The following is a 21,628-nucleotide window of genomic DNA, read 5'->3' as shown; positions in this document are numbered from 1 at the left end:
TTTTGGAACAATCTTGTACAGTCTGTCGTTGAGAACGAGCTTAACAGAAAGTCATCTAATTCTTGTATTTTATTTAGCAGTAATATAGTTACAATCGAATAATATGGTTCTTAAACATTCATCTAGAGGTGTCAAGTATAGAAGTACGAAAGTAGATAATTAAATAATTATTGCCAGGACAATGTAATATTGCCAGCATTAAAAATTTGATTAGCCCTAATTAACAACACAGTTGGATGAAATATTGAATATAAAAATTGTTTGTAATATCAGTGTGTAAAATATACATACTAGGTACTAAAGTTTGTACATATAAATCATTGCATATGATTGTAGGTAGGTCCCTGTAATCGCTCATAGCAGTTACTGCACACCTATAATAATGTTATATCAACAAGAATGTATTACGTTTGCTAGCAAGCTCTTACCAGATGTCATAAATATCCTATTTCATGGTTTTATGACACGACCTATAAAATAATAATTGAAATGCGTTATTTATATTGAGATACAAGTAGGTCAGTATAGTATATTTCAATTGCATGTAATAAAAAATATAATAAATTAATAAATCAATATCTTGACAAAAAATAGTCCAATAGTAATAATAGTACAAAAAAACCTTTTAAATTTATTAAATATTTCGATTTGGTACTAATTTTATTTACTCTAGTAATATTGAAACTTTTAAAATCTCAGACTAAATTGAATGAATTACCTATCAATAGTACTTAGTGATTAAATAACGAAATACTCTAAGCTAAATGAATTCATTGCGAATTTTCAATTGACCGTTAACTGCTATGTTTATAAACAGCTGGGTGTATTAGCAAAACAGTTATACAGCAACACGACCGTGTCACTTCCTACTTGTTTCTCATGATTTAAAGCGGTGACAACTTAGTTAATTTTAATAGGTGAAAATAGAATGGTCTACACTCTCGGTATATGCTGGCAGGATATCAGTGAAAGGTGATAGGTGTGGATAACGACATTTCAGTTAGTGTATCGCGACGAATTCATCAGTAATTAATTGCGATGGTTTACGAGGGAACCGCGTGAGGATCGACCTGATAGAATATGTTGCTAGTAATGGGGCCAATAAACTCATTATTAATAATTCATTTCCCACTGTGACAGCTCGGTTGGACAACGCTGATTGTGAGGGGAGAAGGAATTGTTAGTAATACTGATTACCAGTTCCATTGCTTGTAATATACCCTATCAGGTCGAAATCTATGTGGTCCCCCTTGGTCGAAAAGATCGTGCTGAATTCCACGTATATTCATCACGATGGGTCAGATTATTATCACGATTTTCATCACCTGCCTTTTTATTCTCACCTATCATCTCTCACTGATGCCTCGCCAGTGTAAATCGTTAACAAAAGCTACCATTCCATTATCATCCATTAAAAAAAAACGCTAACTGCGTTTTATTTGGATCATTTGAAAATGATTATCACTTGCTTTGTGCCTACAAGAACACATAAAACCGTCATCTGGTAAACAATATTAGAGAATTTAATTTATAACAAAGATAACCTTGAAACTTTTGGTAGTAGAGAGGCACATACAATAACATAAACAACAACACGAGTAAAAATATCTTATCATTAGATTGTATGAATAATCCACCATACGTTTTTCAAAGCACTTTCTTCCACGCACAACCACGCTTTAAAATCAACTTCCAGTAACAGTATTTCCGAACCGATGCTACATCGTAAGAAAAGCCTTTTTAAAAGTCCGGCAACACACCTACAGCGCCTTTGGTATTGCGGGTGCTCATAGGGGGCGCTAGTCTTTTAAGGCGACTTTCACAGGCGAGCCGCATGGTTCATACAAATCCCCTGGGTTATAAAAAAAATATAAATAAAGCATCGAGTGTCAAAAACGGATAAATTTTAATCAGCTAATTTGCCATTTCGTTGACTATTTATTACATCATAACCAAACGCATTTTTTTTTTCAGTATTGAAATTTTAATTGTAATAACATATTTTACGGATCAGGGAATTTCTTAAATTTTATTTAGTAACTTGTTTTACTAATATAATGTAAATAAACATATCGTCATAGTCGTAGAATACTGATGGATCTGACAAATATTACATACGAGTATAAAGATCCGTCAGTATTCTACGACTATGACGATATGTACGTATTGGTTACAAATGAATAATCATGTATTAATTAAAATGGCGGACAGTTTTAGTGGCTTAAAAATGAAAACATAATGTACCTATATATTCATATAAATTAAAGATAAGCATCATTAAGCTGTTTATTTTGTTACTTCAAACATATTCGTTAGATTTTTGCTTAATTTTTATTTTTCAATTTACGTTACAATATAATTTCTTTCATATACTGATTAATGCTAGTAAATATATATTATAGTAACCCTATTCACATACACATGAATAAAAAAGTTGGTCTGTTTTTAGCGAAATATTTGTATGGAGACTCTCTATCTATATAACCTAAGCTTTGTACTGGGGGAAAGAATTGATAATGATATACCCTGTCAGGACGACTTCATTGCCATTCTTAAGAACTAAAATGTTAGACCTCCGTATCCTGTAATTTCACTATCATATCCCATCCTTCAATTCAAAACACAGCCACTCAAACACAATATGGCTGCAGTGCCAAAGCTTCTCATATTTTATCCCCTTCAGGGCGGTTTTTTTTTTCTTAAAGTTATAAGAAAAATTGTTACAAATAAAAAATATAAGAGAAATATACAATGATAACAAGAACAAAGTGTGTGTCGCCGTGCAAAACCGGCTTTAGCAAGTTTAACGGTCGACAGAGTGGATTAAATGGATACATGCGTGTGTCGAGGTTACTGTTTGAACTCAAGTCATTATTTCAATACTTCGCTGGTTTCTAATGGTTTCTTTCGCATACCTGTCTATAGCAATGTTTAGCAGGGGCCCGTATTTCAATTCTCATAACGAAATAGTATCAGTGAAAAAGGAACTGTTTGTAATGGAGACTACTAGTACCAATGCTTTTTTTTTAATGGTTGATAATGGAATGGTAACTCCGCCTGCGTTAACGATACACGTTGGTGGGACACCAGTGAGGGATGATAGGTGAGAATAAAAGGCAGGATAGTTAACCCATCTTGATGAATACACTTGGAATTTAGCACGACGGTTTCCAGAGGAGACTATGTGGAGGTTGAATTGACAGGGTATATTGGGAATAGCAATAGGACTAGTAGTCCGCATTACTATCAATACCAGTGCTTTAGCTAGCAATATACAATCCACTTCCACGTGTGTCACAAATACGTCAAATAAGACTATAGAATAACCTAATTTTATTTCATCTTCATCTAACATCAATCACTAGTGTCCCACCAGTGTATACCAACAGTGCAGGCGTCACAACATTTTATTTTTATCCATACATTAAAACCATAACGGCAAAAAATACAAACTTAACCGTTAAAATCATATTCTCTTTCATCCTTAAATTGTACTATTCGTATATTTAAGTGGTGCCAATTTTATAGTTGACAAGCATTAAACATGTGACATGTTTTTAAACAACATGTTTTTAAATTACTTAATGACAGAGTAACTAACATAATTATTAGTGTCCATTACTCTGTTACTAACTATATATCTACCTATAATATAATTTATTATATATCATAAAATTTTTAGCCATGTAGGTCCTGGCATAGAATTCCATAGGTGTCTCTGCTACTGTCTCTTGGTACTCGAGGGATGGGCAGCAGCGTCCCTCTTTAAATACCACCATAGCCTAACTGCGGTTACCAATCCGCCTGCCAAGCGTAGCAACTACGTTCAGCAGCGGACAGTTAACAGCTGATATGATGATTATGATTATTTATTATATTATTTTTATACCATATATGTTATTATTTATATACAAACCCTATAGATACTTCCTACTTTCGGGCTCTCAAGGTTGACATGAAAAAATCCCTTTAAAGAATAAGTCTACCTGTGTACATTGTTGTTATAACCTAATATAAATAAATAAATAAAATATTTTAGGTCAACTATAATTTCTAACGTTATTGATCATTAATACAATCGAATATAAAACTGGTCGAATGCCAGTTAAATTCACACGACGAGACGAGACAAACAAAGTCGCACTATAAGATTAATTTGTATCATTTCGGTACGGTACCCTAATGACAAAATTATTATAATAAACAATTGTAAATTTATATAACATTATAAGTAATTTTAATTAATAATTTATAATTAGTTATTAAAATGTTTATTATTTTTATAAATACTGTATAAAGTGTAAAATAAATAAATAAATAAAGTTACTTATTGGAATTTTAATTTAAATTTTAATTTAAAATGCATTGTTAATATTTTTGTATTTATTATTATTTATTCATCAAAAAAGCATTGTATGAATATTCCAGTTAATAATAAGTCGAAGCTATATATAATCCAAAAATTAAAAGAGCAATATCTAAATATATTATAATGTAATAAAATTTAGTTTTTTATCTATGCAATAATTTGTGATAGACTCTACTTAAAGATAATACTAATCCTATTCTAATTATAAAGACCACCTTAGAAAGAGTAAGAGTTTCCTCTGTCTATTCCATCCATTCAGATGCTTTAAGTGTTACTATTTCGAAACCGGAAGTGTGTTATGCAAGATAATACAAGCGGGTTAATAGTTTGAACTATTATGCAACTAATATGCCCAGAATTGCCACATTGTTTCCTAATGTGTCATGGCATACGTATGTCAACAGAATTATCTCTAGAGCCTGTCACATTTACATAGTATGTGTATAAGGACAGCAAAAAAATAAAACAAAAAATCTAAGAACTTAATCTTTACCTTCAAAAAAGGAGGTACTTCTCAATTCAAATGTTTTTTTTTTTTTATGTTTTTGTCTTTTATAATTCTGTTATTTATAAACGGATTTGGAAAATTCTTTTTTATCTGAAATGATATGCATTCAGATTGGACCAATAGAAATTTTATCAAAATCGATTCATTAATTTTTGATGTGAAATGATGAAAGTAGAAGCTAGAAGGAAGGATGATGTATCTGCTACCCTCTTTTACAAATAATATGGCATAATCATATCTACCTACATGTATATAAGTAATTAGAGAATGGATATACAGTCAATAATAAACCAGTATTTCTTCATAGCAGTTGTTTACTATTCGGGAACTATCCTTAAACATATCGAAAATATTGTTACTAACGAGTTCTAATGGACCTATTGCTATCAAGTAGGTAAAGTCGGACTTCACTTGCTCACCCTGGTAACCAGTGTTATTCTCTGATAAATTCAACATGATCACCTATCATCTCTGTCTGATAAATTTCTCGCCAGCGCATACCAATAATGTAGATGGATCTGGCATTCCATTTAATTTTAGCACAGATTTATTATTAGATTTTCAGTAAATATTATATTGCAAAAAGTCTATAAATACAGGCAGCTCAGAGTTAGAAGGGGAAAAACCGTTTTGACTTTAATATTTTTTTATAATTTATCTCTTTTCCTTAACTTCAAGTGGGATCTCTTCATTACTAACTCAATCCCTCCAGCTCATTTTCTTCATCCTTCTCTAGCACCACAGTTCAAATATACACCGTACTTATGATATCAGCCATGAACTATCTACTGCTGAACCTTCACATAAGGAGAATTTTGCCAGCAGTTGCCACGCTTGGCAGGCGAGTTGGCAACCTTAGTTAAGCTTTGGTGATGTTTTAAGAGGGATGCTACTGTCCATGTCCCAACCATTAAGTTCCCTTAGCCGCCTCTTACGACACCCACGAGAAAGGAAGGAGTGGCCCATTCTATGTCAGGACCACACAAAGCACGCTATACTTACATGAGTAAAATTTATAAATGTAAATATAGTCTATAGACAGGATATCCTGAGTGCTCTGACCTGAAGTAGTAATAAAAGTAGCTAACTGCTGAGAAACATTTTAATTGCTGTGCAAACTAAAGTATTACCTCATACGGTTGATCTGTGATTTTCTTTAAATGTAAATATTAGCATACTTTTTTATCAGTGATAAAAAACATAACCAATTTAAAATGATAAACGAGTTCTGTTTAAAAACAAGTACATATATTATACACTTTCTATGTGGTAACCGATGGAGAAGAAAGGTTCTTGAGTGGTGATCCCGAACGGGCAAACGCAATATAGGATCCTCCCCCCCCCCTCCTCCCCACCCCCACTAGATGGAGTGACGACCTGAAATGCATTGCAGGGAGTAGTGGATGCTGGTGACTCAGGACCGTTCTTTATGGCAGACTATGGAGGAAGCTTATATCCAACAGTGGATGAATAATGGCTGAAATGAATGATGAATGAAAATGTGGTAATAGAGTAAGAATATATATTGCTCGTTTCCATCCAAAAGATGTCGTTAGAGCTGACTAATGAAACGTAGCACGCACTAAACTTGTAAATGCTATTAATCTGTGATGCGTTTTACCCTTAAGTTGTTTACACTTAAATGTAAAATCAAAATACAAGATATATTAAAAATAATTCAGGTTTATCATAAACCTAACCTAACCTCACCTTCCGATGGTTATGGATTCAAACACCGCACAATGCAAACATTTGTATTTTACGGGATGAGTAAAAAAGGGATTGTTCGTAAATCGTCTAAAATTCCTATTCTAAAATAATAAGGTCGACATCTATGCGAGCCCTCTTTAAAAACCATGGCCTCATGCAAACCATGGTAACGAATTCTTGCTGAATTCGTCACGATGACCTGCATTCAACCTCCTTATTATCTCTCACAGGTAACCCGTCAACGTATATCGATAGTGCAGGTGAAATTACCATTCCATTTTCATAAAAAAGTACCTATGTATTTTATTTTATACAATTTAGAATGGCAAACAAGCTGACGTCCCACCTGATGGAAAGTGATAACCGTCGCCTATAGACATGAGCAGTACCATGGACATAACAGAGTATACTGTTTCGCCCATGATACCCCCCATGCGTTGCCATTCCTGAGGACTCAGGTGTTATTCCTCCGTACCCAGTAAATTCACGCCATATCCCATCCTTCAAACCGAAACACAGCTATGCAAACACAACTGCTTTACGGTTAAAACACGAATGGGACAGAGGTACCCAAGCAATCGAATTTTGTACAAAGTCTCCCTCTGGTGTATGTAGGTGTATGACCTATGTCTGTTCACGTTATTGGTATATGTCCTTACTAATATTACAAATGTAATGGTGAGTTTATTTGTGTGACCTCATAACACCTTAACGGCTTAACCGATCACTTTGAAATTTGGTATACACGTACTACCTAGAATGAGGGACTGATGATAATGCAACCTTTTTTCTTATTCAATATAAATTGTGATAATTGTTAATTCTACTCTATGCAACTGTATCTCATTTGAATTATTAATTAATTAAGATACATTTTTATGTTTGTAGTGCAATAAAGAATTATTATTATTATTGCAGGAGGACATAGATTACTTTTTGTTCTGATCAATGAACATATTCCGATCACGCGGACAAAGTCGCAAAACATGTCTTGTATATTCGTATAAATAAATTATTCGTATTCTATTCCAAGTGACTTATTATGAGTATTATCGACTACCTTTTTCACCGTGACCCACGTGACTAAGATATGTTCACTGACCCGGATAAAATATAGCCTATGTCCTTCTCCAAATATCATTGGTACTTCAGCCGTTAACCATTCACCACTGGACATAAACCTTCCCCATAAAGGAAGTTTTACCAGTAGTTGCCACGCTTATCATGTGGGTTGGCAACAGAAGTTAACCCTTTGAAGATGTTTAAAAAGGGATGCTGCTACCCATCCCTCACCCTATGTCATATAGTAGGTATATACCGGGGGGAAAGGGGCAATCCCTTAATAATGACGTCAGATTGCCCCATTGCTAGCAATATACTCTATCAGGTCGACCTCCTCGCGGTTTCCCCTGGAAAGCCTCGTGATTAATTTATTATTGATTTCGACACGGGCCAACTGACCTAATTCGTCTTCACCTATTATTCCTCACTTGTGTCCAGCCAATGTATACCGATAGCGCAGGCGGGTTACTATTTCATTATCATTCATTAGAAAAACCAAATTTCTTAATTATTGCTTAAATCGCTAAAAAGTAACAATCAAACAAACTTATTTTTATATTTATAATATTAGTAAGCATTATAATGACGCCAGCTACAAAAGCTATAAGCTACATATATACAAATAACACTATGTGTGCGTAGCAGTATGTAAAATACTTCGAGATATGCACCAGTTCTGTGGAACGGGTTTCCCCTTTTCACAGCGGCAAATAAAATTACAGAGTGAAGTGACAGCGAGGAACGTCGAACGAGTTCAAACAAGCGCAATGCACCAAGCCTTTTTTACCTGGGATTCCGAAAAAAATCAATGAAATAGATCACTTAGTGATGATCAGATTGGCTTGATTACTGACTTGAATACCTAAAAAGCACTCAGGTACTCAGTACACAGAACTTGGATTCACGGTATTCGAATACAAGTTTCGAGATTTGAATATTATTCGTTTGTTTCTCGTAAGTTTTTTCTGTTTTTATTTTAGTATTTTTTTTGTTTTTATAATTATTAAACAAAAGATTATTAGATGTCAGAAATATCACTTAACTGGAGGTAGAATCATTGTAACACATATTTAGAATAACGTTTGATTGTTATGTGATACAGAGATTACTAGATTGCATTTAATATATTCATGAAAGTAAATATCGGAAATCAATTAATGAATTGAAAAAAGTATTCGAACCTGATAAATTACTCGATTACCCGTTAACATATGTATTCAAGCACTTGTCCGAGTCCTCAAACTTTAATTAGGAATCGAGTGATTTTTAAGGGTAACAAAATACTCGGATACTAAAAAATTAACGCTTGGCAAGCGGATTGGCAACCGCAGTTAGGCTTTCAAGTTGTTTTAAGAGAGACGCTGCTGCCCTCTCGCCCTCCTTAGTCGCCTCTTACGACACACACAAACTCAGCATATCACAAAGAGCACTTCTAGACGGCCTATCAATATAAAACATATGCCATATTTTAACTTCGACCTTAAGGAATATATCTGCGATCTGAAGACTATAATAGCGTGATGTGAGAATAACCATACATGCAGACGAAAATTCTGGAAAATACTGTCTTGGTTTCTATTCTTCATGTTAAGATCCTTTATGTCAATTTTTCCTAAATATCTCATATGTACAGATACAGATATAGTCTAGTTACAGTGTTATTATATATATATATATATATATATATATATATATATATATATATATATATATATAGATGATGTATAGAATATCTGTACGGTTATTACCCTTATACATTCTACAGTTTTCTTTCAGCTTCTCAAAGGTTGACTGTAAGAGATCCCTTTATGGGATAAGTCCGCCATTGTATACTAAATCATTTACTAGTATTTAATCTGAGTTATGTACAATAAAGATTTTTACAATTTACAATCTGTATAATTATTGACCTACGTAGATACCTAACCTATATAATTATTAAACTACGTAATATGCAATTATTTTAGAATTTTAATTGGATATAAACCGCCTATTTAGTTTTCTGTACTGGTAGAGAACGCCACTAGATGTTAAGCTCGCGATATGTACCTACACTTGTTTATATATTTATGCATTTCAATTTAAATTAGTTAATTAATAAAAAGGTATTATATAGAAGATAGTATCTGGTATTGAAACAAATACTCGTACATGTACTGTAAAATGTTAAACACACTCTGATAAACAATAGATAATTTATATTAAAAATATTTCAAACTAGCGATCCGGCTCGACTTTTGGCACGGCTAGATAGAGTTTTCGAAAATAATATATAGCCTATATAATTCACTGAAAATGTAGTTTTGTATAGATGTAAGAATTTTTAAAATCGGTTAAGTGATTTTTGAGTTTATTCATTACAAAACAATTAAATCTTTTTTTTTTTATATAATGTAATAAGTAATGTGTCAGTCACAAATAAATTTTGTTTTGTAATAAACAGAATTCTGTTCTTCAAAGAAAAAAATAGTTTAAATTGTCATTTGGTAGTTATATCTATCAATTTAAAAAGAAATTAAAGTAAGTTTAATTTATTTAAATAAATAAAATTTAATGTTTATTTAGAAATATTTAAAAAACTAATCAACTATTTTTAAACAAAGACATGTCTTTTGTAAAATCACTTGAAAAAATTTTCACTTTTCTCTACCGACTACATAAAAATTGTGTCTCACAAAAAAACCAACATCAAATGTGGCAAAACCACATATTTTGATCTAAAAACGAAACTACTAGACCTATTTTGATAAAATTTCTACGCGATTAATCTGTAAGTAATCCTTTCGGATAAAAAATAATTTTCCAAATCGGTTTATAACTGACGGAGTTATGAGGTAACATAATATTTAAAAAAAATACAACTACAAATTGAGAACGTCGTTCTTTTTAAAATCGGTTGAAAATGGAATAGGAATTATAAAGTTTTACGGAATTTTATCATTTCAAAATAACATCTCTTGTATCTGTTGCCCATAAGTAGTGATCTAAATGGTCCATTGATAAATCCAACACTATCTTACCCCTGTGTATTCCAATATTTTGTCACGATAATAATACATATGTTTATATGTAACAGAATCATCTATCTATTTGTCATTGTAATCGGATCCCATACAATTACTCCAAATGACTAACGTATATTACAATTAATAATCAAAACATTTATTGATTTCATGGCTACCATTACTGACGTGTCCGATCTAAAAAGTCGAGTGATGAATGGAAATCTTTTGTTGCCAACCTACGGCGACATCTATTGAATATTCATCGACCTAGTTACTAAACATACATATACATATAGTACATAGATGGATCGATAAATCTATTATTTACAAATTATCTATGCAGTAAGAGATGACACATTACTAAATATAGGCCCAAAAACTTGTCCACTAAATCATTTTTAGCAAAAAATGTAAACCGATTTCAAATATGTTTTTGAAAATGAAAGTTGCATTATTAATGAGAGATAACAGCTATTAATAAGTTAAAATGTATAACTATACTTATCTAGGCACAGGACTGGCCCATGAGAGGGGGATATAAATCTGTTTAAGTAATTAATAAACGAATTAAGTTAAATTCAGTCCTATTATCAGAGAATTTTTTTTATACAACTTAAAATGGCAAACAAGCTGACGGGCCCACCTGAGTTACACACCACATAAGGAACTATTCATTATACTGTGAAATAACATACTAATTATGTTTTTTTTTTAACTTATTACGAATTAAATATCTACAATATTTAGTTAAATTAAGGTCATTTTAGTGACAATCCTATTTTTCAATTGACTTCGCAAAGGAGGTTCTTATTTCGGTTGTATTTTTTTATATTTGTTACCTCTTAACTCAAACAATTCTAAACAGATTTGGAAAATTCTTTTTTTTTTTTTATTTATAAGGATATACTTACAGATTGGTTCCATGGACATTTTATAAAAATAAGTTCAGTAGTTTAGTTTTAGATTTTAATAACATCACAATTTATGTCGGTTTATTTTTGTGGGACACAATCAATTTAATTATTATTTAGTTGCTTGTCATCGCAATTCAGCTAAGTTTTAGATAATTTGTCAATTACTAGAAGTCAAACGATCTGCTTCTAAGTATTTATATCTAATTATAATATTAATTACGCGTTAAAACGCGTTGCTACGTTTAAAATTTTGTTAAATTATTTTAAAAGATAATGTTAACATGTTATCTTTAAAATTAGTTATCTCAAGGAAAACTGATAAATTACAAATCTCAATATTAGTTCCTTATCCTGTCTACAAAATGTCATCGAATTTAATCAGTTATTATGTAAAGTGATGACTCTATTTAGTATAGACAATAAAGTTTTGTTTTTTTTTTATTAGTTGCGTCTGAAAAGTGAACTTTATTTCCTTATACTACTATGGTAATAAACAAGCTTACGGTCCGTTTGATGGTAAACGGACTTACTGTAGCCTATAGACGCCTGTGACACTAGGAATGTCACGCGTACATTGCCGATCCTTGAGAACCCTCCACTGTTATATAGAAATAATATTGCCTTTTTCAAAATGGCTACTTTTTTATACAACTTAGAATAGAAAACAAGCTGACGGCCCACCTGATGGAAAGTGGTAACCGTCGCCTATTGACAAGAGTAGTACCATAGATATAACAGAGTGTACTGTTTCGCCCATGTTACACCCCATGCGTTGCTATTCTTGAGGACTCAGGTGTTATTCCTCTGTACCCTGTAAATTCACTGCCATTTCCCACCCTTCAAACCGAAACACAGCCGTGCAAACACAACCGCTGCATGGTAGAAACACGATTGGGACAGAGGTGTCCAAGCAAACGACTTTTGTACAAAGTCTCCCTGTGGTAAATTAACAGTAAAACTTACATTTTTTTTACTGTATAAAAATCTTTTTCTTTTTTTTTTTATTGGAAAAATATAATTTATGTTAAGTTGATCCAATTACACATATTCATATCCGTTCAGCCATAATACCTATAATAGCTTGAGTACTTACATAGCACTAGGTAAGTTTCTTACGACACTAGGATTTGCTATTGTTTCCGCCTTTCAATATGTTAACAATGAAGGACTCCACGCATTCAATACATTGATACCTATAATTATGCACCTACGAGTTTATATTGAACGTTGCCTGATATTGCAGTAACACCTACTAAGGACCCTTCACTTCACAGTTTAAGACAGGTGTGGCAACGTCGAAGTTACCCGTCAATTTTGAAAAATAATTATAAAATTTTAGTCATTATTAATACTCTTCATCGCCTGATTACATTTTTGTTTTTCCAAAAGTTGACTGAGAGTGATTGCTATATTATATAACATATAAGATATATGACATAACATATAACATAAGTCCGCCTTTTGTACTAAATATTTTTTGTAAATGTAATCAATAAAAATAAACAAACATTAAATATTAACTTTTCGCCCGCTACTTCATACGTATTTAATTCAAAATTACAAAAACTAATATGTGTACTCGTGTGATGCCGGAACTAACAGACAAACAAACAAACGGACAGACAGCAACATTTCTAAAAATAGTGTTTTGTCATCTATTGGTCTTATTAAGAACTTTCACATTATTTTTTCTTAATTATCTCCCACGTACAGACACCATTTAATTATAATCTAATTATCTGTTAGTAGTAAGTAAGATACTAGTGAAATACGCCGTATGATCCCGGCATAGAATGAGCCACCCTTTCTTTTCCCGTGGGTGTCCTAAGAGACGACTAAGGAAGCTTTATGGTCGAGGGATGAGCAGCAGGGTCCCTCTTAAACATCACCAAAGCCTAACTGCGGTTGCCGTCCCGCCTGCCAAGCGTGGCAAGTACTGGTAAAACTTCCCTTCTGGGGAAGGCCAATGTTCAGCAGTGGACAGTTATATAATAAAAAGATATTAGTAAAATATGTTATTATTTACATAAAATAGCAAAGAGGCCATTACATCGTTCAATACAAAATGACTAACAATATCTTCCCTCCAAAATTGTGTTCTCATTGTACTGTTATGCAAACTTCCTATAAAAACAAAACATCTCAAATTAAATCAATACAATGTATGTGACATAATGCAAATTATACATTACAATATTCAGGCGTGAGACTTAACCTTCATTTGTCCCATTGTATTTTAATCAAGTTGACATAAATTAGTACCTTTCCGATCACTTATTCGAGTTTTGTTCAGTGTCGATGGATAAATATATAATATCATATAACGAGAAGATTTTTTTAATGGATAATGGAATGGTAACCCCACCTGCGCTATCGGTAACCGCTGGCGGAGCATGAATATATATCAGTTAGCCCATCGTGACCATCGTTTCCTGGGAGAACCGCGTGGAGATCGACCTGACAGGGCTTGTTAGCAATGGGAGCTTTAGTACCCATTACTAACAATCCCTTTCCCCCAAGATAGGATGTTAAGAGACAAGGACTAGTGGTCTCATTACTAGCGCTGGCAGGTCTCTATGAAGTTGACATGATCTTCACCTTCACCTATCATCCCTCACTGATACTTTGCCGGAGTTTTTTTTTAATGGGTAACAATGAAATTATAACTCCGCCTGTGGGTATTGGTATACCCTGGCGGGGTATCAATATGTTAATAGAGGAGGATCAAGTAAGGCAAGGCAAGTCCGTTGTCCCATACTGGCGAATTCAAAAACACCTAATTACGTTTCCAGGGAGAACCTCATGGTTCGACCTGTTAGAGTATATTACTAGCTATGGGACTGTTTGACTCCATTACTGACAATATTCCCTTTCCCATATCCCAGTAGAGTTACCATTATTTGTTTTTATATTTTCATCTTTAAAAAAATACGTAACTACAGAACTGTGGTAGAAAACCCAACAGGCTTCTTAGATTTTTTTATTATGGTCAGGAAACATTTCAAATACCATATAGGTATAAATCATGCCAAACCACATCTTATACGAGTATTAGCAATGTGTCGAATTTATAATGATTTATTGTAATTTTAGATGTCATTTCTTTTAAATCGGCAACACGCGTGTAACGCTTCTGTAATATAGGCTGTAATAACAGCTTTCTATCAGGTGGGCCGTGTGCTTTTTTGCCATCTTAGTTGTATAACAAAATTTAGATTTAATCAACTTTGTTCTTTTCAGTGACCATCCCAGTGCTGAATTTCGGTATGCTTCTCGGCTGGCAGTCTCCCATGACGCCCCTGCTGCAGTCCCCCACGGGGCCGGCGCCTGAGCCTATCAGCGATGAGACCATATCCTGGATGGCCTCGCTGGTCTTCTTCCCACCTATATTCTGTGGATTCCTAATGGGAAACCTAGTCGACAAACTTGGAAGAAAGAAAGTTACATTGCTTACCTCATTATTTTTATTGGTGAGTGATGTCATTTATAATATTAAAATAATAATAATTTCTTATATTTCTTCTCGTAAGACTGTGGCGCCCTCTGGTTGGTCTGGTTAACACATTTTCGGTCGCCTTCATTATACACGAAGATCTTACATAATTTTCGTTTAACATGATTTTACCAGAGGGAGACTTTGTACAAAAGTCGATTGCTTGGGTACCTCTGTCCCATTTGTGTTTCAACCGTGAAGCAGCTGTGTTTGCATGGCTGTGTTTCGGTTTGAAAGGTGGGATATGGCGTAAATTTACTGGGTACAGAGGAATAACACCTGAGTCCTCAGGAATGGCAACGCATGGGGAGTATCATGGGCGAAACAGTGTACTCTGTAATGTCCTTGGTACTGCTCGTGTCTATAGGCGACGGTTACCACTTTCCATCAGGTGGGCCGTCGGCTTATTTGCCATTCTAAGTTGTATAAAAAAAAATTAAATTAAAACCAATTATTTTGGTTGGTGTTAAAAACAATCAATTAGACTAATGTCAAAGTTTATAAAAATGTACATTTGTTATTCAATCTCGTTTGGAATAAATTTTACTATTTTTTTTTTTTTAGATTAGTAATGATTATTTAAATAACCAACTGTGATCTTTATAATTATTTTTTGTTTATATTATCACAAAAGTTATTAAACTAGAATTTTTTTGTTTAATTTCGCTACCGTTAATATGTATGACTACTAACATTAGAAGATTTCCCATCACTATTACTACCAGAAGTTATACAATAATGGCAACGGAATTAAGCAAAATTAATCAAATAACCACTGATATGGACTTCCGCAAGATAAGACCTAGTTCAGTAAAATATCACGGTAATGTTTTTCTAGATGAATCCAGTAACGAATCGAAACGATCAATAATTTATTTATCTGTTAGACATCGACAAACTATGGTCGTCGACGTCCAATGGTTATCACCAATATTCGTCTGTTACTTTTTTTATAAAAAATAAAATAAAAAAAACGTTCAACTGAAGCAGACCGCAAATACTCGTAGATATATTTGCCTATCCCTGTACAATGCCCAGAAGGAAATGCCACCGGTTTTTCCCATACGAAACCCGTTGCCATCTCCGGTTCTCATGGACATTTCCAGAATAGGTACTTTCATCGTAGAGGCAGTTACGATTGCATACGCTACCTATACAATCTAGTCCTATGGATATTAAATAACTATTACTTAAAAAGCGTAAGAAATTGCTTTTTTCAGTATGAAAAATTTGCCTATTCTAAAAATAGATTAAATATTTTTTTTATTTTTAAATATTACTCGCAGATAATAAAACTAAAATAAGGCATTTATTGCTTCAATAAATTAAATGACTGACCGGTTTTATGTTTTTTTATATATCTAATTTGAACAAAAATATTTAAAGAAAATAAATATACTCACGACTATAATCCCTAATGGAATAGTCAAAGATATTTGTCGACTATAACCGTTCGCCATGAACATAACACTCGATTAAGCCTATATTTCACCGAGAATGATAAAATTTGAATCCAATGTAACGGCGGCGAGCCAAATTTAAATAAATTAAAATTGAGTTTGTTATTGTAAAAACAAAGGTATGGAAAAGTACAAAGCGCATAAGTTTAAGTAGATAATTACACATACATGTGTAACACATACAATTGTGGCTTTAAAATTAATCACTTTTAATTCTTTAATTCTAACATTCTCTAATGATTACTTCACATGTGGTAGGCTTCTAGTGTTTTGCGGTTTTAGCCATTTCAAAAATGTCAAGTGGTTTCTCAGTATTTCCTTACCTAGTAAGTATCAGTTGTTACTAAGAAACATAAATAAATTCACTACAATGTTGTATAATTATTGACTTTGAAAAATGGACACCAAATGATACTGTACCGTGGATATTTCTACAATTTTTACTCTAAAAGTGAGATTTTTAGGACATACTCATTGAGTGAATAAAGAAGTGAAATAACTAAAAAATCTAAACTATCGTGTTTTTCTTACAAAATGTAAAATTAAAACTTTGGTTTCGCTTTCCATCAATTTCGGTTTGATTCTTTAAGTTTTAGTTTCGATACAAAATTAGCCAAAAAGCGAATTATATTCGAAAATTTATATTCTGTGCCACTTTGACCCGACGTAATTTTTTATTCGTCTTGCCTTATAAAATATTATTATTATCATTCTACATCTAGTGTATCCGTATTTGAGATTCCTGTTAGACTTTTCTGACTTCTAATTCACAATTTCCAGGAGACTCATACGCATACATACTTGGCAACAATTCATAGTTGCACTTTACTTTGTAACGATTAATATATGTATATTTCAAAATGACAAGTTGGTATACTGCTTATTAAACATAGACTTCCTTGTTTATTTGCATATCTTTCTGATTCTATGATATCAACCGATAATGAATTACAAATTTTAAGATAGGTCATGTAATCATTACCTTATTTAAAATACTTTTATGGTATATAGTATATCAATAAGTAGAAAATAGTTTTGGAACAACAAGGCAAAAATACTTTAAAATAACTGCTTTCTTCATTAAAACGTGTGTTTTCAAATAGATAAATTTTAAAATTGTACGAAAGAATTAACTACCTTAAAAGAAATTTTTGGTTTCGGTCAAAACTAGAATAGAAGCTGAAATTTAGTTTCGGTTATCAATTGTGAAATTTAGTTCCAGTTGGACACAAATTCAAGTATCAATAATAATTAAATAAAATCTAGCAAAAACTTCAAAACTTCAATCAAAGTGCAATAGCAAAGTACATTTTCTTCTCTTTCGTACTAAAAAAGAGCTGTTTTATATTCTTGATATTGTTCTTTGTTATTGATAACTGTTAATTTTTCTCTTATTCTATATAAATAAATGCGATTTATAATTATTGTATGTCGTTTTTCCTCAGATCAGTTGGACAATAACACTATTCTCACTCCGTCCGTGGGCACTCATCTTTTCGCGAGCTGTCGCGGGTTTCGCCTGTGCTAGTTGCTATGTAGTCACGCCTTTATATTTAAAAGAGGTACGTTAATATTAATTATTTTTATTAAGGAATTTTGCGACTGGCTCTTGGCCACCACAGAATATCAGTGTTTTGCTCTTTTGAGGGCAAAACAATAAACTGAGTTGTGACCATTTTGTGGCACAAGCATGAAGGAAAAAAATTGTTACTTGTTTTATATATTTTGCTTTTTTTTGTATTCTTTTATCTCTTCTCACTGTGTATGTCTTTTGTTATTAATGTGCTGTAAGTAATACAAATAAATTATATATCTATCTATCTATTATTTATAATATTGATTCTATTTAATTTATTTTTAAGCAATATATTAATTAATGTCTCTATATACTCGTAAATTGACATATGTCTAGTAATGTAAAAGTTTTTGTTGCTATAGTATCACTAGCTTTTACCCGTGACTTCATCCACATGGCTGGGATAAATAGTGGCCTATACTTTTATCCATCCCCTATAATACGTGTATACCAATCAAACTTCATTACGATTGTTTGAACCGTTAAGGCGCTAAGAGCTAACAAACAAACTCACTTTCATATTTAATATATTATAATAATAAAGATTCTTAGAAGTGAACAATAAACAGTTTTTAGTCATTTTTCTATTCATTACATTCTTTATTTCTTCATATTATCATATTTATAATCTTCAGATCGCGTCCGACAATGTACGAGGTGCACTCGGTTCCCTTTTTATCCTATCCCAAAATCTTGGGTACTTGCTGATCTACGTCGCCGGAGACCTGCTCTCGTTCGCTGTAGTCATGTGGATCTGCACAGCGGTGCCAGTGCTGCACCTCCTAGCCTTCCTGGCGATGCCAGAGACACCAGTGTTCCTGGTGAAACAGGGAAAACAACAGGTAATTGAAAACTATACGTAATGAGCCATAATAAGAAATGCCACGTGATCTCGGCATAGAATGGGCCACCCCTTCCTTTCCCATGGGTATGATAAGAGGCGACTAAAATAACTTAATAGTCGAAAGATGGGCAGCGACGTCTCTCTTAAAATATCAACAAAAGCCTAACTGCAGTTGCCAATCCGTCTACTAAGCGCGTCTGGCATAACCCCTCTTAATGGGAAAGGCCTATATTCAGCAGTCAACATGGCATATTAATGGCTGATATGATGATGATGAGATAATAAGAACCTACTACTTCACCTATGATCGTGTAGCAACACGGTAACAACTTTACATAAATACCTCAATTTTTATTTGATAGTTAATCATGTTACTTAAAAATCTTAATCGTAATACTTAATAACGATCTTCGTGCTCCAGAGGTGAGCACGTTGTTTTGCATAAATGAGTTCCCGGGTTCGATTCCCGATCTGGCCAATTTAAGAATTTAATTTTTAAACTTTTCTGCATTGACTTGGATCTAGCGGTTCTCGTTTACACCTCCATATCGTCATAGTCATAGAATACTGACGGATCTGACAAATATTACATATATAGATCCGTCAGTATTCTACGACTATGACGATGTGCTCGTTGCCTAGCTTCTCATAACACAATATCCTAACATAAATCTGGTGATTGGTATAATTGTGTAACTTTTATTTTTTATTTATTTATTTAGTTATAAACCTTGTCACATAAGTTCAAATGTTACAAAAGCTATTATACTATACACAAAGTGTATTAAATTATGTGAATATTTAAACTGCCATCTTTTTTTACTATGCAATAAACCGATTCAAGCAAAGCCAAACAAGCTACTATAACTACTACACACAATTCAGGCTTTAAAATTCAAATATTTTAAAGCTACATTGAATATCGAGTCCACGAAACTCATCATTTACGGATATGTTTTGATACAATTGAAGTAGCTGTTTTTACGAAGCAAAATGTACTTGTGCTTATTTTAAACTTGAAGTCGCATAGAAAAAGTATAATGTAGGTCACATAGAAGATTACTTTTGGAGGAAAAAAAGATTTTATATATTAATCATTGTCAACAACACAATACCCTTGTGTCGTGTGTTGTGCGACCTCGATGGTACAGCGGAACAATATACTATAGTTAGTTTTAATAAAATCTAATAAAAAATTAAATATACAATTAAATTGGCCAAATCTAAATACTAATAAAACCCGAGTCTATCAAATCAAAAATAGAATGTTTCGATTTTTTTTTTAATCAAGAGTGTCCTCTTTTCGGGGCAACGAATTCATATATTCACATCCAGTCAGCTCTCGGGCTCATATCTTTAACCTTCCTTTACGACATGATACCTAGTGTTTCCTTTATCGGTCCCATGTAGTTATTCCTCAGTCTTCCCCTTCCTCATTTTCTCTCTATTTTGTTTTCTACTATGCTCTTTAAAAAATCGTCATTTCGAATAAGGCGACCCAGCATTTTGCCTCTTCTATTCTCTAGTATTTTCATTATTGTTTTTTTCTAATTCCTTCTTTTCAAGACTTCTTCATTCGTTACTTTTTCTGTCCAACTTATCCTTTCCATTCTCCTCCATGTCCACATTTCAAATGTTTCAAACATCTTTCTTTCCTCTTGCGTTATTGTCCATGTTTCACACCCAACTATACACTTCATAAGACAGTTTACAGATGTACAAATAAAACATATAAGAGCTGATAGATATTGTCTTCCATCAATCAACAGGAGGCTCGCGCAGCACTAGCGTGGTTAAGGAATACTACAGTAGATGACAAGAATTTAGAAGAAACAGTACAGCAGTTGGAAAGAGAAGAAGAATACGCCAGGTCTGTGAAAAAAAGTAGCTGGAAGGATTTAGGTACGTAGATATTATTATTTATAATGATACTGGAATTGTTTCCATTTCATTATTTATATCTAAAATAAATAAAATTATTATAATTAATAATCATTATTCTAAGAAGCATTACGAACTAAATTTATCTACATTTAAAATTAATTCTTGGTAATTCGGAATTTTATATAACACTTTCTCTAAAAGAATAAAATTAAAATTTCGTAAATATGTTATTTTTATCTTATACATGAAATGTCTTTTGTAATAAATTTGTACTATATTTATCAGTATTGGTTTATATTCCATTGTATTATTAATGTTTTATCCTTAAATGTATATTAACATATAAGTACTATCTTCGTCACTTTTCATTATTTTTGATTAAGTACTTATTAATCTCGTATTGTTATATTTTATCATAATAAATGTACTTAATTTATATTCACTATTAGTTTCTACCGACAATTTTTTTATGCAACTTAGTATGGCAAACAAGCTGACAACCCACCTGATGAAAAGTGGTAACTGTCGCCTATAGATATGAGCTGTACTATAGACATAACAGAGTATACTGTTTTACCTATGATAGCCCCATGCGTTGCCATTCCTGTGGACTCAGGTGTAATTCCTCTGTACCCTGGAACTTTATCCGTGTAGCCGAGATTATGTATATTGATCGAGATGAGAAGTAGCCTATGGCCTTCTCCATCATACAAACATTCTTCATTTTCACATTTATAATATCAGTAAGGATAAATCATCATTGTTTTACCTTAAAATTTTTCTATACTATCAAGGGAGACTGT

The 21,628-nt window shown here is 32.7% G+C and overlaps 1 protein-coding gene across 1 annotated transcript in view; it reads left to right on the top strand.

Annotated features, from left to right (window-relative positions):
• The window catches only part of LOC113511039 (facilitated trehalose transporter Tret1-like), a 44,645-nt gene that overhangs the window by 18,530 nt on the left and 4,487 nt on the right, over window positions 1-21,628 (top strand). The window contains exons 3-6 of the mRNA XM_026894605.3: window positions 14,809-15,038; window positions 17,967-18,083; window positions 18,733-18,939; window positions 20,711-20,843. Coding sequence (XP_026750406.1) covers window positions 14,809-15,038; window positions 17,967-18,083; window positions 18,733-18,939; window positions 20,711-20,843 — 687 coding nt within the window. The remainder of the gene's footprint in view (window positions 1-14,808; window positions 15,039-17,966; window positions 18,084-18,732; window positions 18,940-20,710; window positions 20,844-21,628) is intronic.

This window comes from Galleria mellonella, unplaced genomic scaffold (genome assembly GCF_026898425.1).
Source record: "Galleria mellonella isolate WM207_F2 unplaced genomic scaffold, CSIRO_AGI_GalMel_v1 utg133, whole genome shotgun sequence".
In the NCBI taxonomy this organism is placed as follows: Eukaryota; Metazoa; Arthropoda; class Insecta; order Lepidoptera; family Pyralidae; genus Galleria; species Galleria mellonella.
The sequence above is the reverse complement of the archived record's forward strand: the minus strand, read 5'-3'. Positions and strand labels throughout refer to the sequence as shown.